Raw genomic sequence first — 26,607 nt, forward strand, 5'->3', positions numbered from 1 at the left:
ATGCCAAAGAACCGAAAACGGTACATATAGTGCATTGATTAACAACAGTCAATTGATAGCCCTCGCACGTTCGTTGCTATATTAGGAAAGAGACGGGGATTTCGCTATGTGTGGGTTGTGTTCTGAGGTTCGTACCTGAGCCATCAGCACAGCAGTACCGGTACCTTGATGGAAAGAACATATTTGTTCCATAAACGTCCGAAAAATAGAAGCTTACATGACGGCCCAGAGTTTCCTACGGCTGGGTTCCTATATAAGACGATAAAACGTGGCAACTTCATCCAAGGCCCTCGTGATGCTGTGTTTTGTCGAACTCCATCACTCAGCTCGGCGTCAGGATCGGCATACATGGATCGATAAGCACCATGTATAACTTGAACTGGACAAACTGGCGGTGGCGGTTGCTCTAGATATTGTATACACCAATTATACTGCAATTTCGTATGTTGAAACTCATTTAGATATCGACTCTTTGATGGCTTTTCCCACGCGGAGGATCGAGATAGACACTGCCTGCTGCTCACAGCTCGTACACAGCATCGCTGGGTATAGTGAGTGTGACCGGGAATGAGCCTCCTGATCAGCACATTTCTCCGTCCGGCCCCATTTGTGAACTTGTGGAATTCTCACATAAATCGATTCTTAGAGACAAAAATGACTCGTTGGTCTGGGGAAGCAACGCAGAGAAACTTCTAGTAAACATAAATATACACGAGGTATAAATGATACCTGCAAAACGACTCGAGCTACCATGATGCTCATATATCTCAACGGTTTCGTTTCGAGCCACTGTGCAAGGTCTAGTCGTTATCACACAAAGGGTTGGTTTATTCGCAACACCTGTAGGAAATTTATCATCGTGTGTCAAGGTATTTAAATCAACTTCAAGCTGTTACTCCCGTAACAATCTCCTTTCCCGAGTCTAATGTAATTGATGAAGTCAGCTCTAATGCAGCTACCTTAGCTCCTTCAGCATCTGAAGAGAAGGATAAATTAGCTCCAACTGTAAGAGGGGGATAGAAGGACTCACCCAGTGACCAAACAGTTAGGAGCACGTCGTTCTCTCCTCGATGGTTCAAAATTCCCTCAGGGATCTAAATATGTCAGTTTTACTCAACAATTCGCCATTCTTTCAACTTACGGGAAAAACGGTTTGCGGACCGTAGTTAGAGGTGAATCTATTTATTGAAGATTAACAATCCGCATATTCCCACTGCATCACCAACTTGCCTTCCGAATTGCCACCCGTTAATATACAGCATTGACCGATAGTTGCTTGCTTGTGTTCTCGTAAATTTGAACGAGATAGTCAGGTCCGTTGTTTCTGTGATATTCAATAGGAACTTGGTTTTATAGGCCACTATGCCGGCTTGGTTGATTCCTTTAAAGGGCGTGCAAGAGGCGCTCGAATTCCAAATATTATTCAGAGTATAATTTGGGAAGATTGCCCCGATACGCTCAACGTAGAGCCCTCCTTGGTTTAGTGGCCCTCGGACGATATCTTGCGTTTCTTCTCCATCGATATTCCCTGTCAGTTTCCAGGAATCGAAGTCCCCACTACCAAGGAGTTCGTATCCACGGATTCCACGGGGAGCCTACAATACTTTAGCACCTATCCCGATAAAAGGACAACGCATATAAACTTACTTTTGACTTTCCCTCCCAGTTCTCCTCATCTATACCAGTGTTATCCAACACAACAGTAACGATATTATCGTTTCCTACCACGCCAGTGGGGAACGTGTAATTTGTTTCAATAATATCATTGCTCGACTGTCCAGAACCGAGGAATACCCCATTGAGAAAAGCGCTGTAGCCAAAGTATGATCCTCTACAAGATATATCGTCAGTCGACGCCTCACAGAATATACCTGGTGCTCACCCTTGAACAATGAGCTTGACTCCCGTCGCTTGGCTCGAAAATCGGCCACGGTAAATAGTGTTCCCTAAAAATTCAATCAACTCATGATCTCCATAAACAGAGAATATAAGAACCTTGATGATATCCGTACTCATCGGCATATAGCACAACCTTCCCGCCCAGCGGCTGGAACCTTGCCGGACGAGCGGTGGTGGTTTTGTTTGCGAGTATCCACTGAGAATCGTCGAACCCAAGCTCAACTTCGGGAAGTGAGTCGGTGCATTTCCATTCAAGCGATTTCAAGTCTGGAAGCTTGGGCTTCAGGTCGGGAGTATCGAGGGTCGATTTGAGCGTCCCAGAGGGCGCCTTGGAAAACTTGACACTCTTCCCGTTCCAAGTGATAGTCTTCACACTCGAAGGGGTAAGTACTTCAAGCTCCGTTGCCGAATTGCTTACGAGATCTCCAACCAGTGCCAATGTAGATCCCGTGAGTGTTGCACTTCGAACAAGGTACGGTCCAAATACCAACACGCTCCCAGTTCGAGGACTCAGATCATATATCCCATTCCCAGTCGTCCCAGTCGTGCGGGGCTGCCAAATCCTCGGGGCCAGCCATTTTTTATCCGCCAACCACACAGACGTTTTTCCGATCGATACTCGAACAAGACCAGACGAGGGTGGTTTGCCCGAAATGGTGACTGCATTATCAGACAATGTCGCAGTGATGGATGAGCCCGGACCAGATATTGTGGGTTTAGTGCGAGATGTGGTTGGAATGACAGTCTTGGTGGTCTGGTTTGAAGCGAAAAGGACGATATGATCCTGTCCGTCCAATGTGAGCCAAGTCGCCACCTGCATTCTGAATCAGTTTAATTTAATTTTACTAGAGGGTTCACCAAACCTCGGCTGTACTATAGCTCATTAAGCTCCCGCCAAAAGGATACTCGGTAACAAAAATCTTGCTATCCCTCCCGTCGAGCGCTAGCCCGGGGAGAGTAACAGCTCCGCTCTTGGTCTTTACGTCCAATGTAAACTCCTCCCTCGCAGTGTTCGCATTCGTAGTCTGCCTAGCCACATATAAATGTTGTCCCTCGGCAGTAGCAAGATGGGTAACGAATATCTTGGGGTTGGAGACGAGTTCACTTCCTGTGCTTACGCGGCCGGCAACGTGATAATGCGGCGTTGCGTGGAGGAAGAGACCGTGTAGTTTGATTTCATGGAATTTTGGAGTTAGAGTTCGATCTTCAGAGATGGCCTGATTGAGAGCGCCGTCAGATTTTATATGAGAAGTCAGAATTATCACAAACTTACTGCACCCCAATCATAACTAGCAGTTACATTCAACTTCATCAAGACTGTATAACGGGCAGTGTCTTTGACTCACGACGTATAGACTACAGGAGCCGCCAGATTTCCCCAGTTTGTTCCTCCATATCTGATCAGGTTGTCAGCACCAACTTTCACTCAGTCTGACAAAAGGGCTCACATCATGTAAAGAGACTGCAAAGATATGCCAGCCGCATAGTTGTTCTTGTAGATCACACTCGCAAACTAAATCGATTTGAGTTAACTCCTCAAAGAATACTATGGAACGACACACCTGCTCGTTTAAAAGCTGGTAGCATTTCTCATATCCTGGCCCGTTCCTTGGTTTTCGCTTTGTCAGACAGGAAACTAAGTGAAATCGTGAATCATTACCAGGCATCCAACGCTCCGCCTTGATATTCTGTAATACCATATTAATGTACTAGCCAATGAAATGTTAAGTATTAAGCTCACCCGCCAAATACAACGGTTCTGCGGGGTTTAAGCGCTGGTGGTCTGCATCTAACGAGGCATCGAGTTCTTTCCATCTGTGTTTCATTTTCAATCAACCTGTCGTGAATAAATCCTAAAAAGGACCCACACTTCTGGATGAGAACAATCCCAGCCGAGGGGATACCCATCTCTCGCATACAAATCTACCTTTGCGGGACCAGTAGCGTATTCGCCCTGTGGCTTGTAGTCGTTGTGCGTTCTGTATACAACAAATGAATAAGGAGAGAAAAAGAAAGATAATTGGAGCATGGAACTTACGTAGGAACCTTGTCAAGTCCATTTGCGCGCATGGTTTCTTGGACCCATTTCATATGATCCGTATGTCCATACGACCACGGGTTCTGTCCTCCTCATCAGCAAGTTGCGAGAAGCCAGGAGGTGCAGAAATAGACATACCGTAACGCTATCTCCACCAAATTCATTTTCGCTCTGTACCAATATAATCGGCCCATCGGGGTACTGGTATGGAGCTGCGTCCTTGGAGATTTGTGTAATATAGGGCTTCCAAGCGGCCGTAAAGTCCGTCCCATTCGACCTGGATGCATCAGCGAGGTTAGACACCCAGCCAGGCATCCCGCCAGAAGTAGTCTCGGCATTGATGTACCTGCATTAATGTGTCATATTCACCTTGCAATGGTGCAAAGAATTGAGCTTACGGTCCGGGTCGAAGTATGACCAACACTCCAACGCTCTTTGCGACGTTCAGAAACTTGGTTAGGGACCGATACCCATCAAAGTTCAAGACGCCACGTTTTCCTTCCGTGAGGCCCCAGTGCGTGTAGATGGATACTGTATTGAAACCTCCGGCCTTTACATATAGCTAATGAGCACAGACGTTACGGAATGGCGTCATCGTATTACCTTTATTTTTTCCAAAATATCTCTCCAGAGCGGGATGGAAGGGAGCCTCCATGGATGGAATTCTCCGCTGGTGCGACCTCGAAGTTTAGAGCAATGAATTCGATACGGGGGAGAAGACGTACCTAAATACCATGATTCGTTTTCCATCGAGCATCAAAGAATACTGGTCAAATGTGACAGCAGCGGACGAATTCCCTTTATAAAATCCTAATGAGCCGGGAGACGCGACATATCTGCGTCAAACAAGGACATCAGTTGGTTCAGGACATAATATCAAATCATTCATTAGTGGATGGATTGAGATAATCGGTATGAGAAATTCAACAAGATATATTACCTAAAAGAACTTACTTTGACGATTGATCGACGAGCGTCTGGCCCGCTACTAATCCAAGGAGAGCGAGCACCTGAGTAGGGGACTTCATGTCGACGAAACCAATCCTCGATTTTCATCTTTGTTTCTCATACCATTATATACCCTCATTGCCCTATATCCAGACTGCTTCCAGATGCCGCGTGAGACCTCCGAACGAAGATATATAGCACGGCCCGTCGGACGGCTCGAGGCATGTTGCTCCGTTTAGGTTGGGATGTGGAATCGAGCGCGCTGGCTTGACAAGACCATGCGCGCGCAAGGCATCTAAGCACTTGTATTTTGAGACTCTAGCCTGATAGTGCTCCTACATAAATCGGTATCAATCTCGACATTTGGCTGAGTACTCTTTGTAGCGCGGAAACTATAAATGTATAAACACAATTGTGGTAGGATAGTGGTTCGGACGATCTACCTAAAGTGGATCTACCCACTCGACCTTAGCGCTGGGCGCAAGGCTTCATTTTCCCTGACTGATCCTCGGTTGTTAAATTTGGATTGCTGCCAAGCATTATTTTTGTTGTTCGTGGTCTCTTTTTGTATATGATGAGAACTTTGTAATGCTCGCGGAGTGTTGTCGGAATAAACGAATTCGAATCACATCAATCAATAAGAACGAAGTGGAAGATATAATTATGGATTAGGGCGACAGTCTATATGCGAAGGATAGTACTGCATCTACATATGAAATAACTTACAGGATGGATTATGGTGCAAAAGTGAACGAAAAAATAGTAAAAAAAAAAAAGAAACAACAGGGGACAGTATGAAAGAGTGTACGAAAACAAACGAGCGAGAGGGAATTAATAGGTCTCTACTAGTACAACACACCATCTGACTTCAAGTCATCCCTCACGCTCCTCATCCAGGTCTCGACGGCCTTGGCGTTCTTGACGATAATCTCTCGGCACTCTTCGCACTCGGCGACTTCCAGTACACTGGCAAGACCAAACAATTCTGGAGTTTCCGCGCTCGCGCTCAGTGCCTTGTACAAGTTCTGCGCCCAAGCATTAATCCAGTTGAATACCGTATCGGGGCAGGAAAAGCAGACGAGTGGCGTCGAAGGATCGGAAAGCGGACTTGAAAGGAGACGGGTTGCCAACTTTGTCTGTCTTGCTACGAGCCACGCCAATACCTTGATCCCGCTTTCGCTGGCTTGGAGTCTCTCCAGAGTACCGTCGTCGGTTAAATCAACCTGGCCAACAAGTTTCCGGCTCGCCGTGTTCATTTCATTTATGAAACCCCACTGTTGAGCGACTAGGAATGCACTCCATGGATCCTTCTCTACGTATACCCAACTTCCCGGGTCGGATAGTAGCCCTCGAAGGATTTTAGCGGAGAGCACCAGTCCATACTTCCTTGCGACGGTCAAAGCATAGTCTAATCCCGAAAACGTTGAGATGGCAGGGAGGTCCCGTGAATATACGAGGCTTAGAAAGCAGCAGAAGGAAGCTGAATCATCGGCAATGTCGTAGAACTTGGGTCCATATGCCGGTCCCCTTGGAGTAAGGAAACCAACGAACATCGGAGAAGCGCATGCAAGAATTGGAAAGTGGACTTGGTACACTCCGAGGTCCGAGGTGCAGATGTAGGTATCTTGGGTAGCAGTGGGAGAAGGAATGGAGGAAGGAGGGAGCGCAAGTGCAAGAGCAAAGTCATCTGTGCTTTGTTTAGAAACAAGTGTGTTGAAGGCGACTTGAAGCTTCATACCTGGAGACGTACCGGTCATCGTGGTTGTGGGAAGAACCATATTGATGAACACCATTGCAAATTCAGGGAGAAGGGTTCTTTGCGAATCGTTTGAAAGCGCTCCTGACGGTGGTGTCAACGTTTGGGCTGGCTTTGCCTTGTAGGTTTCAGAAAAGTGTTCTATGCCACTGACTAAGACGTTCTGGCTTTCGGCTCTGAGCTACCAAATACAATTGGTTTCAAAGTTTCGCACTCCAGTCGCCACAATGCCTAAAATATTATTGAAATGAAATCTTGATCCCGGAGCGGAGGCCCTGCGGTGTTCAAATGACCACAACGCTAGTCTGGCTGAGTTATAGGTAGTATCACCTCATTTATATGGCATTGATTGTCATCTGAGATATTTATTGCCCCGTAAACGTGTGTTACTGAAAAAGTAAACACACACCAAGGGATATGAAGAGAAACAGTAGCTATAGACAATCAAATACACGCATCAGCCATGATCATTGTACAATCCTTGCACGATTTATTGGGAACACGGATCCTCGCAATTTATTTCAAACAAGAGCAGTTTCACGGTAATCACGGTAAAGGCAAGGTGCTGGCTTCTTTGTGCTCTTACGGCCTCTTCCCTCAGGAAAGTCTGTTGAGGGCTTGACTCGCCTCTCATATTCAAAAAACTAGATTGCCTCAGTACTTTGGTCTCCTATAAAGATTGGCCACTTGAGACTCACAATCACCCTTATAAATCTTCTGAGGCCCCTGCCTGCAGTGGGGAACGATGCTAGAAAGGTAGCTAACATCGGCTTCATTGCTTCCTTATAATAATGCGAGACAAATGTTCTATTTGGGAGCCGTTTTCGCGAAATCTTGGCCATGATCACCTTTTCGTGACTTCTTGTAGCAACCACAGCATCTAAGAACTGAGAACATAACAGTTGGTTCAAGCTAGAACATTTTCACTGAAGCCTTACCCCATCTTTAATTAATGCGAATTCAGGGCGGTTTACATTCGTATCATAGATCCGCTGCAGATAAACCCCAAATATTTCCTGACGACGTTTCCATTTTCTATAAAATAAGCGGGAGCCCGGTTGTGTAGTCTCCTTTGTGTTTGGTTGAGAGTCTTCTGGCAAAGACGCAACCAGTGCGTTCAACATGGAGCTGGGAAAATTTTCTAAGGCGGACATAAGAAAGTGGGTGAAGCGGTTTTACAATCCTACACTGCCTTATATTTAGGGGTAAGGATAAGAGGCTTGGGCCATGCCGAAAATGTGGCGTACATAGCTATAGGCCACATATAAAGGATCCTATACCTAGACCACAGCAATAAGACCACTGCATAATGGTCAAAAATACGTTTCAAATTCCTATTGTCCACTGGTCACGTCGAGGCTTTTGGGTCTAGGTATCAGGTATTATGTGTTGCACTTGATATGTTGCAATTGGATCCTAATAGGAGCACGACCAGAGAGCATGGTGAAGAGGACGACTAGCAGATACACGCATGACTCTATGCTATCAGATAAGAGAAGCTTACCGTGTAATCGATCAAAGGCAGTGGACTTGTATGAGCAGATACATGTACAATTCTGAGACGGCTATACTGTATAAAAGCCAAAAGGCGATCAATCAGGAGGAAATGCTGCCTCAATTGTGGATGGCTGACAATGTAGTAACAATAAGATTGGAAGATGTACGCGTATAACTTGCACTTTCGTTCTAAAATTCCATATATATTTACTATCTCAGTCAGAGTAATATCTCTTCACAAATCTTTCAACTCGTGCACACGACCAAGAGGATACTCAAGCCGGAAGGTTGGAGACCTCTGGTTTGAATTGTTACATTGGTTGGTGGGTCGCGTTAATTTGAGCAAGCTATCTCCAGGTATAGTCTAATTATACAGTTGTGATTTATACAGCATTCGCGGACCTGGATATATGTATTGTCGTACGTGAACTAGCTGGAGAACCAATTTTCGGTGACAAACTCCAGAAGGTCTCCTTTGAGACTTGGTCCTCGTCCTGGGTATACTCTATCGCGCCACATAACACCTGCCTCGCATGAACAGATCCGTCTTCTAGATGCAATATACTGCATATATCTATATGTCAACACTCTGAAGCCATTGCGTAAATGGTCCACCTGGCACTCACAATGGTTGCCATGAACCTTTTAAAGTTGTAGTGTGCTTTGGGAAGCTGGGCTAGAAAGGCAGACATGAGTGGCTTCGTAGCTTGATGATACTGACGAGCAATGCAATCGTCCTTGGGCGATTGATTGTCCGCCAAGATATCACTGATCGATGATTCATATTCTAATATAGTATCAAGAGTCTCTTTAAACTATCAAACAAACCATGGTCAGCAGTATTTAGTCTACTCGAATATACTAAGCTACCTTGTCTTTAACCGGAGCAAACGCAGGTTTGTCACTGTTCTCGTTGTAGATCCACTGCAGATAATCGCCGAAAGTTTCCCGTTGGTATCTCCAGCTCCTTCGAGCTAGTAGGGGCCGCGGGACCCGCGTATTGCTCGGCTGAGGAAGCGCCAACAATGCATCCGACATGGAGGCTGAAAAGTTATCGAAAGCGGACATGAGGATCTCAAAAGGTTCACATCGAGATGGTGCCACTTCATCTTCCTACTTATGCCTCGGCCAAGGCAGAGATACTTGGGCCATACATCAAATGATGCATACATGCCTACATCAGGGTCATAGAGCTGGACAATGCAAATAATGCGGTTACTTGACGGCCAGAGATCGCGTGCTTTACATTGTCTGCTAATCACAACAAGGCTTTTAGGCCAAAGATTAGGCATTTTTCATCCCATTTGACAATACTACTAGTGGTATCTGGATCAGTGATTACGACTAAATCAAGACAAGTGGGTGTACAGATTCGATATGTTTACACGATAAGAGCCTTTGTGTATTACATCGAATATAGTGGTCTTACATACGAAAAAGGCAGGGTATGTACAGCATGGCCATATAATCTACAGATCAAAAAGACATCTATCGGAGCAAGATAATAAACTCTATTCCACGCCAAGATACTGAATTTTGTCACGCTTTACAAAAAGGAGCGACCTAGCCTAGAGGCGTTCGCGGCAAGCGATATCTTAAATCAGAAGAGTTTGTCCTGGCGTGCCCCAACGGCCACAGGAATTTATCTACTAAGTGTACGGAATTAAATACCACGTCATATTGCCAGAATTGTTTGACTAATTGTGCCAAGTACGGTAAGCGGATAACAGTTTTCCGCCGGTAGTTCGCTCTAGCCAGTGATTTGTTTGACATAATATTTTCAGCCACTGCAAGGTACGGACCCTGTAGCACAGTAGTTGAGGTAATGAAAATCATACTTGGTAGTATATATTTCATCAGCTTGAACGTTGGGAGGCTTGTAGCAAGTAGCCTGTAAACTTGCGGAATCACCAAGGCTTGAGCTCCACAATTGTCGAGGAGTAATTCGCAATTGAAGGCTGTGACGACTTCACAAGTATAGGGCACTTAGAATGATGTGAAGCAAATCGAACCGACAGTTAATGACCAAGGATTGATTGTATTTCAACTGGAAGCGATATGGATGTAGGGCGATACCGGGTATCTGAGGCTGGGACGGGATTAACCGGGAATCTCGCCGGCGTAGCCTAGCGAAAAAGCACGATCAGACACCGAGAACTTACGAATCAACATTATAGTTAGTCAGCGTTCAAGTCACCAGAGCCCTTTTATTAGGAGGTGTTCAAAATGTTTTCCAGACAATTTTCTCGCCCAAATTATCTTTGCCATTATGATTACACCCTCTGATGCTCGTACACGTCCAGAAAATCAGAGTCGTGATTGGGATGCCCAGACTGTTGATGACTCGGATCCAGCTGCACGCCTCCCTTCCCAAGAAAAGTCCATCGACCAACTTGAAAACCCCCCTCTGCCCCCGAACCCCACTCGCCCCACTTCCAACAAGGAGGCATCGACGGCTGGAAGGTCGTCCTTGGCTGCGCCTTGATATCCGGTCCTTCCATCGGTCCGTATCTTCCCAGCTTTTCAGCACTTGCTCTGGCTAACACCTCCCCTCGCTCTCCTTCCAGGATGGAAGTAAGTGCTCTTCACTGTCCATACCTACTACCTCGACTGACCATACATACTCTCACCCCACAGCCTGATATGGGGAGTGTTCCAGAAGTACCATGCTCAGCACTTTCTGCCGGCACTCCAGGAGCTACGCTCAGCGTCATAGGCTCGCTTCAGAACGCGTCCGTCCGACCTCCTTGCTCTTGATCCATCCAACTGACATCAGCATGCTCCGACTAGCTAATGATGACAGTGCCTTTGTGTCTGGCAAGTTCGGCGACAGATAGTGAGTGGCTACTCAGCCTTCAAACTGAGCTACGCACTCAGCGCTACTCACCTCACTCACGCGTTCTCTCGCCCGTACAGCGGATACAAGGTAGCTACATGACTATATGCGCGTCGTTCTGACGCTGACACCGATGCTGGCTTAGATGTTCATCGCAGCAGGTTGCATTGTTGTCTTTGTCGGCCAGCTGCTCGCAGCCTTCTGCACCAGCTTGTGGTCCATCTTTCTCACTCAGGTGAGTCTCATTCTCAGAGCATAGAGGTATGCACATGAGTCATACCTCTCTCACACAGGGTGTCTTGCAAGGCGTGGGATGCGGTCTGCTGCTGCCTATGGTCTTTGCCCTGCCGTCCCAGTGGTTCAGCAAGCGCGCGGAGTCGCCACAGGCTTCGTCATCGCCGGTTCGTCCTTTGGAGCAGCAGTCCCGGCACTCATCGTTCAGGTGCGCATCACATCCCAAGAAGCCACACTCTCACACCATTGCTGATTGATCCTATCCGAATTGCCAATCAGGAGATGCTCACCGCATCGGCTTCAGGAAGACTCTGCTAATCTACTCCTTCGTCCAGGGCCTGACTATGCTGCTTGGCTTCCTGCTTGTCAAGGTTCGCCCGTCGGTGTCTGGTCCCAACAAGCCCGCCCGCGAGATACAGTGGCTCGACAAGAGGTACCTCGCGATCCTACGTTCTGGAGCTGCTGGACCGCCCTGTTCTTTGCGCTCTTGTGAGTCCTTGCGTCTCTTTCTCCAGCGTTTGCAATTGCCGGGCTGAGCCGCCCCACATTCAGCGGATACATGTGCCCGTTCGTGTTCATCTCGGTCTACACCAGCGAGAAGATCCCGGCGATCTCCAGCCAACTCGCCAACCTGCCTATCCCGATCATGAGCTTCGCCAGCGCTATCGGTCGGATTGGTGCCGGTCACGTGGCAGACCGGATCGGGTTCATGAATGCGTTCATACTTGCGATCACCATCAGCGGGCTGTCTCAGCTTGTGCTGTGGAACGTTGCGGCGGAGACGTATGCAGGGATCATGGTGTTCTCGTAGGCCGTTCTGACTTATGTGTGTCGGAGAGAGCACAGTACTAAGGGATGAGCTCAGGGTGGTGTTCGGTCTGACAGGACCTTGCTTCTTGAGCTTGGTGACACCGATTGCGGCTACGCTGTACGGGACAGACAACCTGGCGACTCTGACTGGGCTGTTCAACATCGCGAATGTGCCGGGTAAGTTATGTGCGAGCGAACTGAGTCGTGCAAGACGCTGAGGATCGTGTATATGCGGTGACAATGTAGGGATGCTAAGCGGACCGCCGATTGGAGGGGTCATATTGGACGGCGCAGGACATAGCTGGCATGCGCTGGCTGCATACAGCGGCAGCATACAGCTACTGGGAGTTATATGCATACTGTATGGTAAGGAGTCTCGGTGTGTATGCCGATGGTAGTTGAGCTGACTCACTGTGCCTCAGCGCGGTTCAAGAAAGACAGGAGGCTGTTCGGGAGAATATAAACAGCGCTGAAGCAGAGTAGACCGGATGTCAGTAGTACACAGAGCTACATACAAAGGTATGGTATATACAATTATGTGTTACATAACCTGCACAGTACGAGATTTGATAAGCTTGCCGTGCTCGTCATTGATTATGTAGGTTGGAACTGTTTCTTGACCGAAAACATTGGCAAGCTCGATTTGGCCTGGTATGAATCTCAGCTTTGCTCTTTGCCCCCATTCCTCAGATGTTTGAACACTTCCTAATGATAAAAGAATCCGTGAGAGAGAGCCGTTGAGGAACACCCATACGACGTGATATGGAAGCAAAACCATTGATGGCTATGCAACAGAGATCAGTGAGGACACACTCATCGTTCCAGTATACTCACCCGAGCGTAACGCCAAACCATCAAATTGAACATCATCATAGAGAGGATTGCAACGAAGTATATGAACCCGTCTCGTAAGACAAGACGCACCAGTGGTGTTTGTTCGGTTCTGTTATGGATGTTTAGTTACGTATTATCTAAGCCGAATTTCGTGCTTACCTAGGAGTCGATAACCAAATCCATATCAGAAGAAGTAATATGAGAGAATGGTAGGCGATTCCATTCAGCCAAACAATCCATAATCCCCTTGGGTCAGCAGTGCACATACTCATGGCAGGTGAATACCCATATTGGGCTGGAAATAATCAGCCTTTCTCAATAGTACGAAGGTTCTTTTCCACTTACGGGAAGTACGAATGGCGTTGATGGTGACAACAGTATAATCCACAACGAGATGGACAATCCATAGGGGTATCAACACCAAAAATGCAAGCTGTCGACTTTGCCAAATGTCGTATACACGAATATTGATTATGACTACACAATGAAATTAATACCGAGTAACCATTCAATCACTTCACTCACAATTCAATAATTGTATATTCGTTATCTCCATGTAGGTATCTGCGACAATCCAAGCACGGCAACTAGAATGTTTAGGTCGAGGGAGATAAAGTGTAACCAGTGCAGTGTGCTTACAACTTTTCACAGGATTAGTACGCCCCATGATTGGGTATCGAAATGTGACTTACTGAAGGGGTGAGAAAAGTTGCGAATCCAGAGCTGGCTGCAGAGAACATTGTATGGTTTAACCAACGGATGGCCATTAGGTCGACGCAAGTACTCACCCGTATACGCAACAGCAATCCAAACCGAACCAATGTATCGGTTGACGAAGAAAATAAACTTGACCACTCCAAACTATAGGCCAGTTTGAGTTGTGCGTTACTACGCCGGTCAGGGAACGCACCTTGGCTGGCCATATAAGATTAACTTCGTCCGCAAATGTTATAACTGTAATCATTTTCAGCAAAGGGGACAATTGTATCATTTTTAAAACGCACTATGATCATAGAAAAGTAACCCAAGGGCCGCGGCACTGAAGCAATGCCCTAAGAATGCATCATAGAAAGCAATTTCAAGCTCGCTAGCCATCGGCCTCCCATTCCACTCCAAAAGTAGACAAAAAATCGAGTGGTACCCTAAAGAGGTCTGAAAGACAACAGTAGTAGGGATCACACGATTATGATTCGAGCTGGTTCTTATAGTTTCGTAAGGGGTGGTCTAGATTGGTGACACGGCTGAGTCAAACAGGAATATTCTTTGGCGGAATTAAAGCGTTGTACTGCTGGCACCGTCAATTATAGTCAAGTATGCCTTCGAGAAACACATTCTTCCATTCAGTATTAGCGAAGATAGCAACAGTTGTAATCCAGCGCATATCGAATGGACAAATGGAGTATCGAGCCTTGCTTCTAGGTAGCCAATTCCAGCTTGACCAGATTCGTATTCAATTGAAGGACAAGTGGCCCCAGGTGGATATCACCAAGCGACTAATGCAGACAAATCGAATACCTGGTTGGAGCTCCCGGTTGCCAATTGTGACGATTGGTCATCAGCTAATTCAGCACATCAGAATCCCCTATACCGAAGATATTCCAACCACAACCACGATACCCCATGTCTACTTCTCCCCAAGTCGTTATTCGCATTTTCCACCACGACGATTTTACTCCACTGGAACCCGCATTCGGCCCATTCCTACATCGGTCGAATATGATGGAATCGGACTCGGATATTGACTCGAACCCACATCTTTCTGAGGGGTTTACAGAGACCGATAACGATACGCCGCCTGAGACTCCGCTGAGGGCTAAGATAGAACTAACTGGCGAGGATCAATGTACTCAGCACAGGACAAAGGAAGCCCAGAATGGATCGTGTGGTCGTACACCAGTGATGCCAGCCCCTGCTCATTTCTCCGAACCTCTTCAAATTGCGACCCCTGATCCAATACGTCCAGTTCCATATGCAATTCGTTCATTTGGATGCTCGAAGTTGGAGGAAGATGATAGGGGCTATGATTCTGAACGCGAAGGAAGGCCTGGATTGCGCAAGTTTCGTTCGTTTCAATCTCTTGCTATTGAACAAGACAAACCTGCTGCGAAACGTCCTGGATTACCTACTCGAGCGACTTCTTTTGTGGTCCGACAGCCAGGAGGGGGTAAATCTACGGTTACATCAGGTCCTGTGACCTATCATTCCCCTCGGTTTCACAAGCATGGGTTCCAATATTCGCCTCGACCACCCCACCTGACTCCCATGGTCCCTATCAATTCGAATCAGCCTATTCCGGATATAGTAGGATGTTCGGCAGAAGTTCCGCCACTCGAGGATAATTTTGGACACCCCTTGTCTCCCGAAGAGGAAGCTCAGCTTTGGTCTGATTTGGTAACCTGTCCGTTGGAGGATGCCGATCCCCCTGCGACTGATTCCAAAGCTAAAGATAGGAGCAATGAGAGTACTGGTTTGGGACTGGGACTGCCTGTAGCGTTGGAAGGAGGTACTTGGAGAATGCTTGCAACAGTACCCAGACAATCAGCCGGTATGCTCGACAAATCGCCCAGGGGCCACTCCAACAATCTTATAGCCGATTATTCTCCCGGTGCGCCAATACTCCTGGTATTTACCCTATCCTTTACGATGATACGGACCTATCCCCTCTGAACCTCCCTCAACCGTTGTATCCCCCGCCATGACTGAATGGGGAAACTGGGATATCTTTTACGAGGTTGATGATAAATTTTGTATGCGTTGGAGATGGGGACATGGAGCGATGAGATGTTGGCAGGGATTAATCCCATGTTGTGAGCGATTTATATTCGGTGGCTTGTGGTTTTCTTCTTTTTGTTCTTTCGCCTCAGAATTACCATAGATCCACAAACGAGCACCAATACTAGAGCCCGGTTTTTTTATATCGATGTACAATTATGTTGCTTCGCGCAATGCATACACAACCCCATTTTCCTTAGCAATAAATTCATTTTATTATCATTAGTACACTCGGGCACCATCTAGGCCTTCTCGAACGTAAATGTCATCAGTGTGAACGAATGCTCCTTGAACACGATCGGTTTGCTCGCATCCCATTCTCCGAAGTCTGCACAACCTTCACAGCTTCCGGAGTTTGGATCGTATTCGCCGCGCCACATCTCGGCCCATACCTCAAATTTGTCGTATTTGGCGCGACCCTGACTTTCCCACTTCCGACGAGCGTCTCAGGGAACCTCAACGAAGCACCTAGTGCAAGCTCCAAATGCTTATTCACTACCGCGATTCTCACGCTCCCTACACCTTCTCCACCTTCGACGTATACGGCGCTCGCATCCAAGTAGGGTTGGGGCCCAGCGGTAAACTGGGACCATGAGGGGTGAGTCTGGCCTTGGAACTGGGGAGTAGCTTGGCCAGTTAGCGCGAGAGATATGGCGGTACCGGATCGCATGTATTTGGCGAAGAGGTAGTAAGGATGGTAAATTGTTTGAAGAATATGTGACGTAGGTGTCGTTATAATCTACTCGAGAAGAATTATTTAGTTTGGAGAACGGGAAAGGGCGACGTGGATGTCATATACCGGTGAGATGACATTGACGCTTTGAGCAATACAGGCAATCGCTACTTTGTCGGCCTTTCGAATAAAAACGTTCATCCACGATGCGATTGCCAGAGCGTCGGAGAGGTCGTATATTTCTGCGCAAGCTTTCAGTAAAACAAAAAAAACAACAACAACAAATGACCTACGCTCCAATCCATTCTCGGGCGTCCCTTTCGTAAAGTCCCAAGACTAAAAAAAAACGTTGTTTATGGATAGCATGGAAGCGGAGGATAAAAAAAACTCACGTTCCACTCATCGAAAGCAATCTTAATTTGCTTTGGTACATTTTGTTCGATCCGCTGCGGACCCATTTAGACCAAGTGCAGAAACAGGTTAGTTGAATACTCACGGCCAAATCAATCAATCCTGTGCAAATATCGATGGCCTTTTCTGCAGCTGCTGGGCCAAATACATTCCTCTCGTATCGCGCCCTCAAACTCGTATCTTTGAAATCGATGTCCGGGCCAGGGCTTGTATACAAATGGATACTATGATAGTCGACCCATGGGACCAATTTTTGTAAGACTTCGTAGTCCCATGAAGAGACTCCGATTTCGCCACATGAGATGAGAACAATCGAGGGATCCATAGACTTAAGTGCGTGAGCCCATTGGTGAGCCTTTTGAGCGTATTCTTTGGCGGGTAGTTGACCAATCTGCCATTTTCCTAAAAGTGAACCAAATCAATTCACCAGGTCGAGAATGGTGCGAGAGAAGGTCCATACCATACATCTCATTACCCAAGCCCCAAAGCTTTACACCATAGGGTTCATCTCTTCCTGTGTGTTTCCTGCGCAGGTTGGCCCAGTAGGTGTTTCGAGTCCCGTTCGCATATTCAAGCCACGCAAGGGCGTCAGTAAGAGTTCCAGTTCCCACTACAAGAAGCTTATTAGCCACGTTTTCATTTACCGAGAATCCCAAAGGAACCAAATAGGGGATGAGGATAGAAAAAACTCACTGTTTAGGCAGATATATGGCTCGACCTTTGCCTCTTTGCACCACGTCATGTACTCGTCCATCCCGAACAAATTACTTTCTTCAGAGCCCCAGGCGAGTTCAGGCCTGCGAGGACGCTCTGATGCAGGGCCTATTCCGTCTTGCCATTGGTATGCACTAGATTTTGGCTGGTTTTAGTGCTAGCATGAGCAAGGATGAGAGGATAGGACCAACCTGACAAAGTTTCCGCCTGGCCACCTAACGATTGGAACCTTCAATTCATCTCTCAAAAGATGCAACACATCCTTCCGGAACCCAGACGAAGTTATGAGATCCTTGGGAGTCTCGGGGTCCGGGACGATTCCGCCGTATATACCTACGCAGATCCAGTTGTTTGTTAGATAAAACATTCATGAATTTGCTAAGCGGCGCACATCGACCCAGATGCTCGATGAAACCAGAGTACAGTCTATCATCGACTGGTGCGATGATGTGCGCCGGGTCTACAGATATTGTTGTAGTCATGTTATGAGCACAATAAACGAGTCGGACCAGGTCGAGGCGGAGAGTAAATCACAAAAACGTTGAGTTGTCTGGTTCTGTCAGAATGTGAGTTTAAATATTGCGCGCGAATTCGAAGTCGTCGGGCCGGTCGGAATAGACTTTGACGGAGAAGTTTCCATCTGCAGCATGATGGTGGTCGAATTTGGGAGATTAGTCCGGGAGATGTTATAATTTGATTTGGACCAGGTCAAATGAAATTCGCACCACTGGTAGGAGCAAACGATGATGGCAGAACTATTAGCATCAATTGAGTAGCGACCTTTGTTTAATTTACTCCCGTTTCCCGATCTTTGAAAGAACAGTACAAATGGTACGATTGTTTTAAAATGACATACATTAGTTTGATTTCTCTCAATTTACCAAGCCTGGCTGTACTACGAGCCATGTATTATTCTTATTGATATGAAGTCGAAGCCAGACTCCTGGCGTAACATTCCGTAGGGTATTCGAAAATCGGAGGAGTGGGAATGGAGAGCAAACCTCAGACAGAAGGGATAGAATTGGGTAACATTTTCGGCACGAACACGCCTCCCAATTTACATAATCAAAGATGAATATGGCAGGCTCGTCAAGCCTTGTAGCGTACAAGCGGTCGTATAGCGTACATCTGCATATATTTATAGCTCTATATACTACTGACAGCCGGTCTACTCTGCTTCAGCGCTGTTTATATTCTCCCGAACAGTCTCCTGTCTTTCTTGAACCGCGCTGGGACGGGATTGGTCAACTCAACTATAAGCATTGTCCACACCAAGACCCCTTACCGTAAAGCATACATGCGACGCCCAGTATCTGTATGCTGCCGCTGTATGCAGCCAGCGCATGCCAGCTATGTCCTGCGCCATCTAGTATAACCCCTCCAATCGGCGGTCCGCTTAGCATCCCTACATCGCCACCGCATATACACTATCCTCAGCGTCTTGACACGCTTCAGGGCCCTTGCACACGACTCACCCGGCACATTCGCAATGTTGAACAGCCCAGTCAGAGTCGCCAGGTTGTCTGTCCCGTACAGCGTAGCCGCGATCGGTGTCACCAAGCTCAAGAAGCAAGGTCCTGTCAGACCGAACACCACCCTGAGCTCATCCCTTAGTACCATGCTCTATGCGGCACACGAAAGTGAGAACTGCCTACGAGAACACCATGATCCCCGCATATGTCTCTGCCGCAACGTTCCACAGCACAAGCTGAGACAGCCCGCTGATGGTGATCGCAAGTATGAACGCGTTCATGAACCCGATCCGGTCTGCCACGTGACCAGCACCAATCCGACCGATAGCGCTGGCGAAGCTCATGATTGGGATAGGCAGGTTGGCGAGTCGGCTGGAGATCGCCGGGATCTTCTCGCCGGTGTAGACCGAGATGAACACGAACGGGCACATGTATCCGCTGAGTGTGGGGCGGCTCAGCCCAGAAATTGCAAACGCTGGAGAAAGAGACGCAAGGACTCACAAGAGCGCAAAGAACAGGGCAGTCCAGCAGCTCCAGAACGTAGGATCAGCGAGGTACCTCTTGTCGAGCCACTGTATCTCGCGGACGGGCTTGTTGGGACCAGACGCCGACGGGCGAACCTTGACAAGCAGGAAGCCAAGCAGCATGGTCAGGCCCTGGACGAAGGAGTAGATTAGCAGAGTCTTCCTGAAGCCAATCCGGCTGAGCATCTCCTGATTGGCAATTCGGATAAGATCAATCAGCAGTCGTGTTAGAGTGCGGCTTCTTGGGATATGATGCGCACCTGAACGATGAGTGCCGGGACTGCTGCTCCAAAGGACGAACCGGCGATGACGAAGCCTGTGGCGACTCCGCGGCGCTTGCTGAACCACTGGGACGGCAGGGCAAAGACCATAGGCAGCAGCAGACCGCATCCCACGCCTTGCAAGACACCCTGTGTGAGAGAGGTATGACTCATGTGCCTACCTCTATGCTCTGAGAAATGAGACTCACCTGAGTGAGAAAGATGGACCACAAGCTGGTGCAGAAGGCTGCGAGCAGCTGGCCGACAAAGACAACAATGCAGCCTGCTGCGATGAACATCTGAGCCAGCATCGGTGTCAGCGTCAGAACGACGCGCATATAGTCATGTAGCTACCTTGTACCCGCTGTGCGAGCGAGAGAACGCGTGAGTGAGGTGAGTAGCGCTGAGTGCGTAGCTCAGTTTGAAGGCTGAGTAGCGACTCACTATCTGTCTCCGAACTTGCCAGACACAAAGGCTACTGTCATCATTAGCTAGTCGGAGCATGCTGATGTCAGTTGGATGGATCAAGAGCAAGGAGGTCGGACGGACTGCGTTCTGAAGCGAGCCTATGACACTGAGCGTAGCTCCTGGAGTGCCGGCTAGAAAGTGCTGAGCATGGTACTTCTGGAACACTCCCCATATCAGGCTGTGGGGTGAGAGGTATGTATGGTCAGTCGAGGTAGTAGGTATGGACAGTGAAGAGCACACTTACTTCCATCCTGGAAGGAGAGCGAGGGGAGGTGTTAGCCAGAGCAAGTGCTGAAAAGCTGGGAAGATACGGACCGATGGAAGGACCGGATATCAAGGCGCAGCCAAGGACGACCTTCCAGCCGTCGATGCCTCCTTCTTGGAAGTGGGGCGAGTGGGGTTCGGGGGCAGAGGGAGGGTTTTCAAGCTGGTGGATGGACTTTTCTTGGGAAGCAATGCGTGTAGCTGGATCTGAGTCGCCAACGGTCTGGGCATCCCAGTCACGACTCTGATTTTCTGGACGTGTGCGAGCATCAGAGGGCGCGTCCATGTTGAAAAATCTAGTTACACGGGCAGCCTCCGGTAAATCAAGGTTGTTGACATGATGCATCCTGCCTATATACGGTTCATTTGTAAGCGCCCGAGATGGACCCTTTCTTTTACGTTTGATTGTGCCGTTTGATTCCCGTGTAATCCCGTGTAATCCCGCTTAATCCAGCTTTTCTCCTAAGCATGTCACGATTTAAATTTAGCGCAACGGTGGTACTGGCATACCCTGTTATGCTCGCCATTCAGACAGTTCCCAGAGATGAGTCAATTGTGCTCACTACCCGAATGATAAATTTATGCAGGGTATTCTCTTATTAGTTAATGGAAAATCTCCACCAACATGCTCACTAATTACCACATTGTGCGACTGGGGGTTTCTTGCTTGCTCCTATTCATGAGATCGAACAAGTAGTCTCTTTTACGTTGAAAGTCTGGATTATGGTTATACAAGCATTGAAGTGATTTGTGTTTGGCTGTCGTCCTCGTACTCTACGGGGCCCCAAAAGTCTCGGGAGCGCTCCGGGACTCGCTTTTGTCGGCGAGCATTCCGGAGCGTTTGGTATGACGCTCGGAAGAACTCGTGGAGGGCTCCTAAGTGCTCGCCGAGCAATCCCGATTCATCGGATCCTAACGAGGAGGTTCCCAAAACCGGAGCACTCCAGAGCGCTCCCGGGTTCTTGGGGCCCCCGTAGAGATATGCACCTCTTGCGGACATCATTGCTACGCATACAGGCAGTTTCGCAGAGCCATCAGCCTCGTTTAATTGTAGCTCTTATTACTCGTAGTGTTTCAATACAGATGCTTCTCCTGGCCAAACTGCAGCTGGCTTACATTGCTCGAAATATCCTGACTTACCCCGAATCTCGTCAAAAGAATGTTATGCTGCGTAACTGTGCTATAGGAATCGAAGGTTTCTCGTCCCATGTCGTGCATTTAATGTCTAAGGTCTGGGTACGAATACCAATGATACCGTTATGTATACTAGGGGGTCTAGTTATGCTCATCGATGCAAAATATCACGACTTCCCCTGGACCATTTACATAAAAGCTTTGTAAACCGGACAAGAAGCTAAATTTATGGTATAAAACACGTAATAAATTGAGACAACTGAATGAAGTTTGATTGAGAGAATTTGGTGTTTCGAGATCCGGAGTCATCGTTTGTGTCCATGGTGATCTGGGTACTATCAATGTAACTCACAGGCTTTTGTTGAGTCCTTGACAGCCTGTGTGAGCAAGGAGCCATAGTACACCAATAAGGAGACTATCTATCATGTTTCTCAACCTTTGAGGCTCTGTCCCCAGGCTCCTTTTAGCCTGGGGAGTTTTTCCCCAGCAGGTTCTGACGCAGAGAGTGCCTGCGATAGTAGGTGTATATTACATAACAATACATAGTCAGATTGACCAGACTTATGCAAGAGTCGGTCAACTCGAGTGTGACATGATGTAACACGCTAAGCGCGAGCTGGAGCCGGGCACGATCATATACCCCGAGAACTCATCAGCACTCCAGAAAAAGCGATTAAATGAACATAAGAATTGTGCCTCTAAACCATGTTGAGATTATGCCTTGTATCATAAAATTGGTGTTCCAAATTAACTCCCAATTTTGCTGGGAGTTAAACGGAAGAGATTCCATGGATGAACCCCGCCTCTGGTTGATTGTTACTAGCATGACAAATACTCAAACAATGCAACGCGGGCACGTGATCGTGTGCAGCCTTTCTGCTATCCGCGACCACAACCATAGCCATAGCATCCGCTCTCACAAGTTTTTTTTTTTTTTGGATATTAGTCTGTTATGGCCACTAAACTCTCCTCGAAAACCAAAAAGGCCATAACCCTCAAAGGCTCTACACAGATCGTCACCGAGTTTCTGAAATACGCATCGTATACAATCCTGTATCAACGTGGCGTCTATCCTCAGGATGATTTTCATTTTGTTAAAAAATATGGGCAAACGCTACTAGTTAGCCAAGACCCTGCTCTAGAAAGATACTTGGATAACGTGCTAAAGCAAGTTCATGGTGAGTTTCCGTACTCAAACCTTACGATGCATTAAATTGACATCACTTCTGCCCTTCTGACATTACTTCCAGAGTGGATCATGAAGGGCGATGTCTCACAAATCGTGTTGGCTATTTTAACACGAGAGACGGGCGAGCCACTAGAAAGGTGGACGTTCGATATCCACGTCACGGAGGCTGCGCCCGGCGTGCTGGAAGGAACGTAAGTAATTTTCCACGTCTTCTCACTTTTATTGACGCCCATCACTCGCTACCTAGTGCCCCTTCCAAACCGGATTCGGAAATTCAATCGGAAATTCGTGCTATCTTAAAACAGATCTCCAGTGCTATCACATTCCTACCTGATCACTATGACCCTACTACTTTCAAGTTGCTTGCTTATACAAGAGACAGCGGCGAGGCTCCTGTCGGTGAATGGGTAGGCTCGGATGCGCATCTATTGCCAGCTGCCGAAGCGCAACAAGTCAAACTTCGGAGCTTTAGCACAGACTTACATCGGATCGAAGCAATGGTGGCTTATCGCTATACGGGCGACAACGCATGATTACGATGTGAGGGTAGTTTTGAATTCGTGGATCTTCGTATAAATACTTTAATTCTTGGTCGATGCCTCTTCTTTTATTTCTTTTCCCATGGTTGATGTATCCATTACTCATTTAATGTTTTACTCGAACCGGATGCCTTCAATGATTTCAACCAAGCCAAAGCTCAATAACATGGCACGGATATGAGACAGGAGCAAGTCGTGTCCTGTGGAAATATCAGTAGGTAAACGTAAATACGTTAAAAAGTCAAATGTTCTTCATTCCCTGCTCAATCCAAGGTCCAACACAGACCTACCTGGAGGCTCAGCCCAGGAGTTAATAATATATGAGAAAGGAGTTATGGCTTGAACTTCTATGTTTCTTTGCGCATATACACACTCAATCTTTCGCAACTCTGGCTAATTCAGAAATCGCCAGCGTGTCCGATGTTTGGTGACGATGAGATCAGATAATACTTATATTGGTATAATTATATGGCCTTTGATTTACTTCATGCTAGTATATAATACGGTGTAGTTTGACTGGTGGTCCGGAGCGTATTCTAATTGACGAGCACTTGTGCTGGCCCTGCTCGAAGTATGCCCTACGGAACAGAACAAAGTTTTGAATGATGGGTATCTTGTATTTCCAGGCACTTCGGTCACCTTTTCGACCCATTCCAATCTCGCTTTGAGCTCAACCCCGTCAAACTCGATACATAATATAAAACCGAGTCTCCAGCAGTTATCTGAGCTCGGATCCTTCTGAAGAGCACCTTCCATAGTACTAATCTGAGCACTAATGAAGCAAACCAATTCAAAACCGTCGATCATGTTATCTTAAAAGCAATTCAGCACGCTCTGAAAGTACATAGCGAAGAAGCGAATTAGGCATACCATTCGAATCTACCACCCAGCCTGGAGGAGACGTCGCTTCATTTACCCATGCATATAAAGCGACCGTAAACTGGCCCAAGTCGGGATTGAACGACTCGTACATTCTTTCGTATGCCTTTTTGATAACGAGATTGCAATCTACCATTTGACTCTGCCAGATTGACATAATCGCGAGATGAGCATCCCTCGTATATACCTGTCACACTTACCCGCGCAATGATTTGACTCCACTTTCCGCCTACATGTGGGATCCCATTTGCCAAGGTCTTTGTCGGGCGGTGCACATGCTCCAGGACTTCTGGGTCGTATGGTTCCATAGTTTTCAGCCCGAATGACATGCGCGCCGCCCTCCCAACGACACGTTGCTTAACGTACCAAATGATAGAGCCATCCGATGCAGCTTTACCACTATTAATAAGGTGCACGCGTGCTAAGGAACATTATGTTTTTTAGAATGATGGGGCACGTACTAGGTATCGTCCAGGAATAACACTCGGATATTCCATGGGCGGAATTCTTCTTCGACCCGCCGCCGTAGATACTTGCTAGCGCCGAACCCTCCCACCAGGAATATGTACTAAGCACAGAATGAGTAAGCTAGAAAGGAGCACAGAGTCGAAACATACCTTTGGCCTCATACCTGCCAACTGCTTATGTAGGCTCTTAATCACACCCCGCACAGGATCCTCGAAAAAGCTTTGAACAACTTTCCTGTGATCAAGTGAACTTAATAACAGATAAATATTTGTTGTACTGGAACAAACTTGCGAATCTATCTTGCATATACCATCGGGGTTTTCCGGAAGCGAAACCCCTGCTTCAACGACATAATATTGCTGTGCCTCGGGTCCAGTGTTGAACTCCCGCTTGCAATGTAGCTCAAAGTTTTCTTCTCCCTTTTGTATAAACTGTTCGACCATTCGCTGCTGCTCTGGAGGTTGAGCATTCAAGATACTTTTGAGGTATTTGATAAATGCCTCGTTGACAAAAATGCCTCCGGCGGGTTGACCTAAAATGATAAAGGTCAAAAACTGCCAGCAAAAAGCTTCCGTGGTGGTTTACAATCTGAAGGCTTGACTTCTTTGAGGCGGATTGAAGGAGTGGGGGAATAAAATGCGGTGGGAGTGGCTGACTTTGATTTGTTACTCCGGAATGCATTAGTTAGGCGGGTACGTATGCCCTTCTTCGCATCGGTCACAGTCGCTGTCTCTATTGAGAAGACCAAGATGACATTACCGGTGTGGGATGATGTGCAAGCACTGAACCAACGTACCGGGATTACGGTCACCCGTCATCTCACCTTCAGCTACTCCCTGAACTACGTAGGCCGCAGTATCGACCGTTGATCCACCAGCATCACAGACAATGAACTGGTCTCCCGGCTGTGTAGATAAACATAGCGAGCATAAGCAATTTAGGCCAAACATAAGGCTTAGACTTACTTCGAGATTTTTATATTGCTTCCATAGTATGTAGTGTACCGATGCCTCTGCTTCTGGGACAAACCTAACTCGCCGTACAGAATCATCTCCTCCGATAAATCCACTCATGACCACAGAAGATCGCAGTCTGGCTTGCTGTTGGACCCCCCACCCATTTGGGTGCGCTATGACCAAGGTTATGTTGCGGGATAGCTCCTCCCAGTCTTCCATGTCGGATCTTTCATTGATACGCTTCTTGGTATGTTCGAGTAGATATCTTATGATATCTGCGTATACGGTTTCGATAGTGAGTCCAGCTGGAAGGGCTGAAAAATAGTTTGTGAGTGGATATTTATACATTTACTTTTGAAGCGGTTTTTTAATCACCTTCGAAATTGAAATCTTCATAATTTGCCATTGCAGGAGGATGGAGGAAGAGCTTGAAATACCGAACCAAGTGCCAATCCTGGTCTTTGGCAGCATGCCGATTTCTTGGAGTATATACCTCAGCTCCGGCCACTTTAAGCTACTTGGATTAACGAACGAAATACAATATCAGCCGAAGTTAACGAACCTGGTTGTATTTGTCGTAATATAATTTCGAAGCAGTCTTTGCCTCATCAGTGCCGCCGAATCCAGCTGCACTTGGCCAGTGAGTCACCCTTTCGGGCAAAGGTACTCTCCCTATGGACATATGCCATTTTTTCAGATCTCAGCTCTCTCAAATCTCAAGTTAATGGAGGGGGAACTAGCCTGGTTGTAAATAAGAGAATGTTACACTACTGTGTGCTGTCCCAATGTCGAGGCCAACTACGAACTCAGGCTTTCCTCCCCAGGGCACGTCGTCAATGGGAGTTGGCATGGTACGTGGTGGAAGTAAACAAGTTTAAGCACTCAGAGTTTGTACAGAGTTGTGTGTGAAGCCGATATTCATTGTTGCCCACGAGGGTTGGACCGTTTAGATTTCCTGATCAGTTGACAGAAATAGCCATGTGTAAACCCGCCAAGAATTGGGGCTATAACGACGTTCATCGATCATTACTA

At 47.2% G+C, this 26,607-nt stretch overlaps 7 protein-coding genes across 7 annotated transcripts; 3 read left to right on the plus strand and 4 right to left on the minus strand.

Annotated features, from left to right (window-relative positions):
* Positions 1 to 884: 884 nt before the first annotated feature.
* On the minus strand, positions 885 to 9,206 carry RhiXN_03399 (glycoside hydrolase family 35 protein; the record flags this gene model as incomplete). The annotated part of the gene is made up of 24 exons (XM_043323216.1): positions 885 to 976; positions 1,031 to 1,094; positions 1,142 to 1,178; positions 1,246 to 1,595; positions 1,648 to 1,831; positions 1,883 to 1,946; positions 1,996 to 2,713; positions 2,763 to 3,116; positions 3,173 to 3,188; positions 3,246 to 3,296; positions 3,348 to 3,412; positions 3,462 to 3,507; positions 3,560 to 3,587; positions 3,641 to 3,714; positions 3,768 to 3,878; positions 3,938 to 4,020; positions 4,076 to 4,283; positions 4,336 to 4,487; positions 4,541 to 4,607; positions 4,663 to 4,773; positions 4,892 to 4,925; positions 5,745 to 6,822; positions 8,765 to 8,953; positions 9,009 to 9,206. The coding sequence occupies 24 exons, from the start codon at positions 9,204 to 9,206 to the stop codon at positions 885 to 887; spliced, it is 4,374 nt and encodes a 1,457-aa protein (XP_043178712.1).
* A 1,201-nt stretch (positions 9,207 to 10,407) lies between these two features.
* RhiXN_03400 (major facilitator superfamily transporter) lies at positions 10,408 to 12,501 on the plus strand (the record flags this gene model as incomplete). The annotated part of the gene is made up of 12 exons (XM_043323217.1): positions 10,408 to 10,601; positions 10,658 to 10,712; positions 10,776 to 10,870; positions 10,942 to 10,974; positions 11,016 to 11,064; positions 11,120 to 11,209; positions 11,268 to 11,416; positions 11,488 to 11,697; positions 11,761 to 12,015; positions 12,074 to 12,195; positions 12,265 to 12,397; positions 12,441 to 12,501. The coding sequence occupies 12 exons, from the start codon at positions 10,408 to 10,410 to the stop codon at positions 12,499 to 12,501; spliced, it is 1,446 nt and encodes a 481-aa protein (XP_043178713.1).
* A 58-nt stretch (positions 12,502 to 12,559) lies between these two features.
* Positions 12,560 to 13,947, minus strand: RhiXN_03401 (uncharacterized protein; the record flags this gene model as incomplete). The annotated part of the gene is made up of 9 exons (XM_043323218.1): positions 12,560 to 12,802; positions 12,853 to 12,961; positions 13,012 to 13,147; positions 13,198 to 13,329; positions 13,378 to 13,486; positions 13,545 to 13,579; positions 13,641 to 13,713; positions 13,763 to 13,806; positions 13,857 to 13,947. 9 exons carry the CDS (start codon positions 13,945 to 13,947, stop codon positions 12,560 to 12,562), a joined length of 972 nt encoding a protein of 323 aa, XP_043178714.1.
* A 525-nt stretch (positions 13,948 to 14,472) lies between these two features.
* On the plus strand, positions 14,473 to 15,519 carry RhiXN_03402 (uncharacterized protein; the record flags this gene model as incomplete). Its single annotated transcript, XM_043323219.1, has 1 exon — positions 14,473 to 15,519. The coding sequence occupies one exon, from the start codon at positions 14,473 to 14,475 to the stop codon at positions 15,517 to 15,519; it is 1,047 nt and encodes a 348-aa protein (XP_043178715.1).
* Positions 15,520 to 15,846: 327 nt separating this feature from the next.
* RhiXN_03403 (major facilitator superfamily transporter) lies at positions 15,847 to 20,756 on the minus strand (the record flags this gene model as incomplete). The annotated part of the gene is made up of 17 exons (XM_043323220.1): positions 15,847 to 15,952; positions 16,017 to 16,363; positions 16,424 to 16,539; positions 16,591 to 16,633; positions 16,690 to 16,743; positions 16,794 to 17,110; positions 17,169 to 17,318; positions 17,402 to 17,556; positions 17,614 to 17,755; positions 17,814 to 17,882; positions 18,898 to 19,019; positions 19,078 to 19,332; positions 19,396 to 19,607; positions 19,679 to 19,828; positions 19,888 to 19,977; positions 20,123 to 20,302; positions 20,391 to 20,756. 17 exons carry the CDS (start codon positions 20,754 to 20,756, stop codon positions 15,847 to 15,849), a joined length of 2,874 nt encoding a protein of 957 aa, XP_043178716.1.
* Positions 20,757 to 22,496: 1,740 nt separating this feature from the next.
* Positions 22,497 to 23,266, plus strand: RhiXN_03404 (spindle assembly checkpoint protein; the record flags this gene model as incomplete). Its single annotated transcript, XM_043323221.1, has 3 exons — positions 22,497 to 22,722; positions 22,795 to 22,924; positions 22,981 to 23,266. The coding sequence occupies 3 exons, from the start codon at positions 22,497 to 22,499 to the stop codon at positions 23,264 to 23,266; spliced, it is 642 nt and encodes a 213-aa protein (XP_043178717.1).
* Positions 23,267 to 23,808: 542 nt separating this feature from the next.
* On the minus strand, positions 23,809 to 26,257 carry RhiXN_03405 (heat shock protein 70 kDa 12A; the record flags this gene model as incomplete). The annotated part of the gene is made up of 12 exons (XM_043323222.1): positions 23,809 to 23,850; positions 23,912 to 24,084; positions 24,143 to 24,293; positions 24,352 to 24,550; positions 24,613 to 24,719; positions 24,769 to 24,848; positions 24,930 to 25,151; positions 25,205 to 25,351; positions 25,416 to 25,524; positions 25,585 to 25,889; positions 25,951 to 26,089; positions 26,138 to 26,257. 12 exons carry the CDS (start codon positions 26,255 to 26,257, stop codon positions 23,809 to 23,811), a joined length of 1,794 nt encoding a protein of 597 aa, XP_043178718.1.
* Positions 26,258 to 26,607: the final 350 nt, after the last annotated feature.

This window comes from Rhizoctonia solani, chromosome 3, assembly GCF_016906535.1.
Source record: "Rhizoctonia solani chromosome 3, complete sequence".
NCBI lineage: Eukaryota > Fungi > Basidiomycota > Agaricomycetes > Cantharellales > Ceratobasidiaceae > Rhizoctonia > Rhizoctonia solani.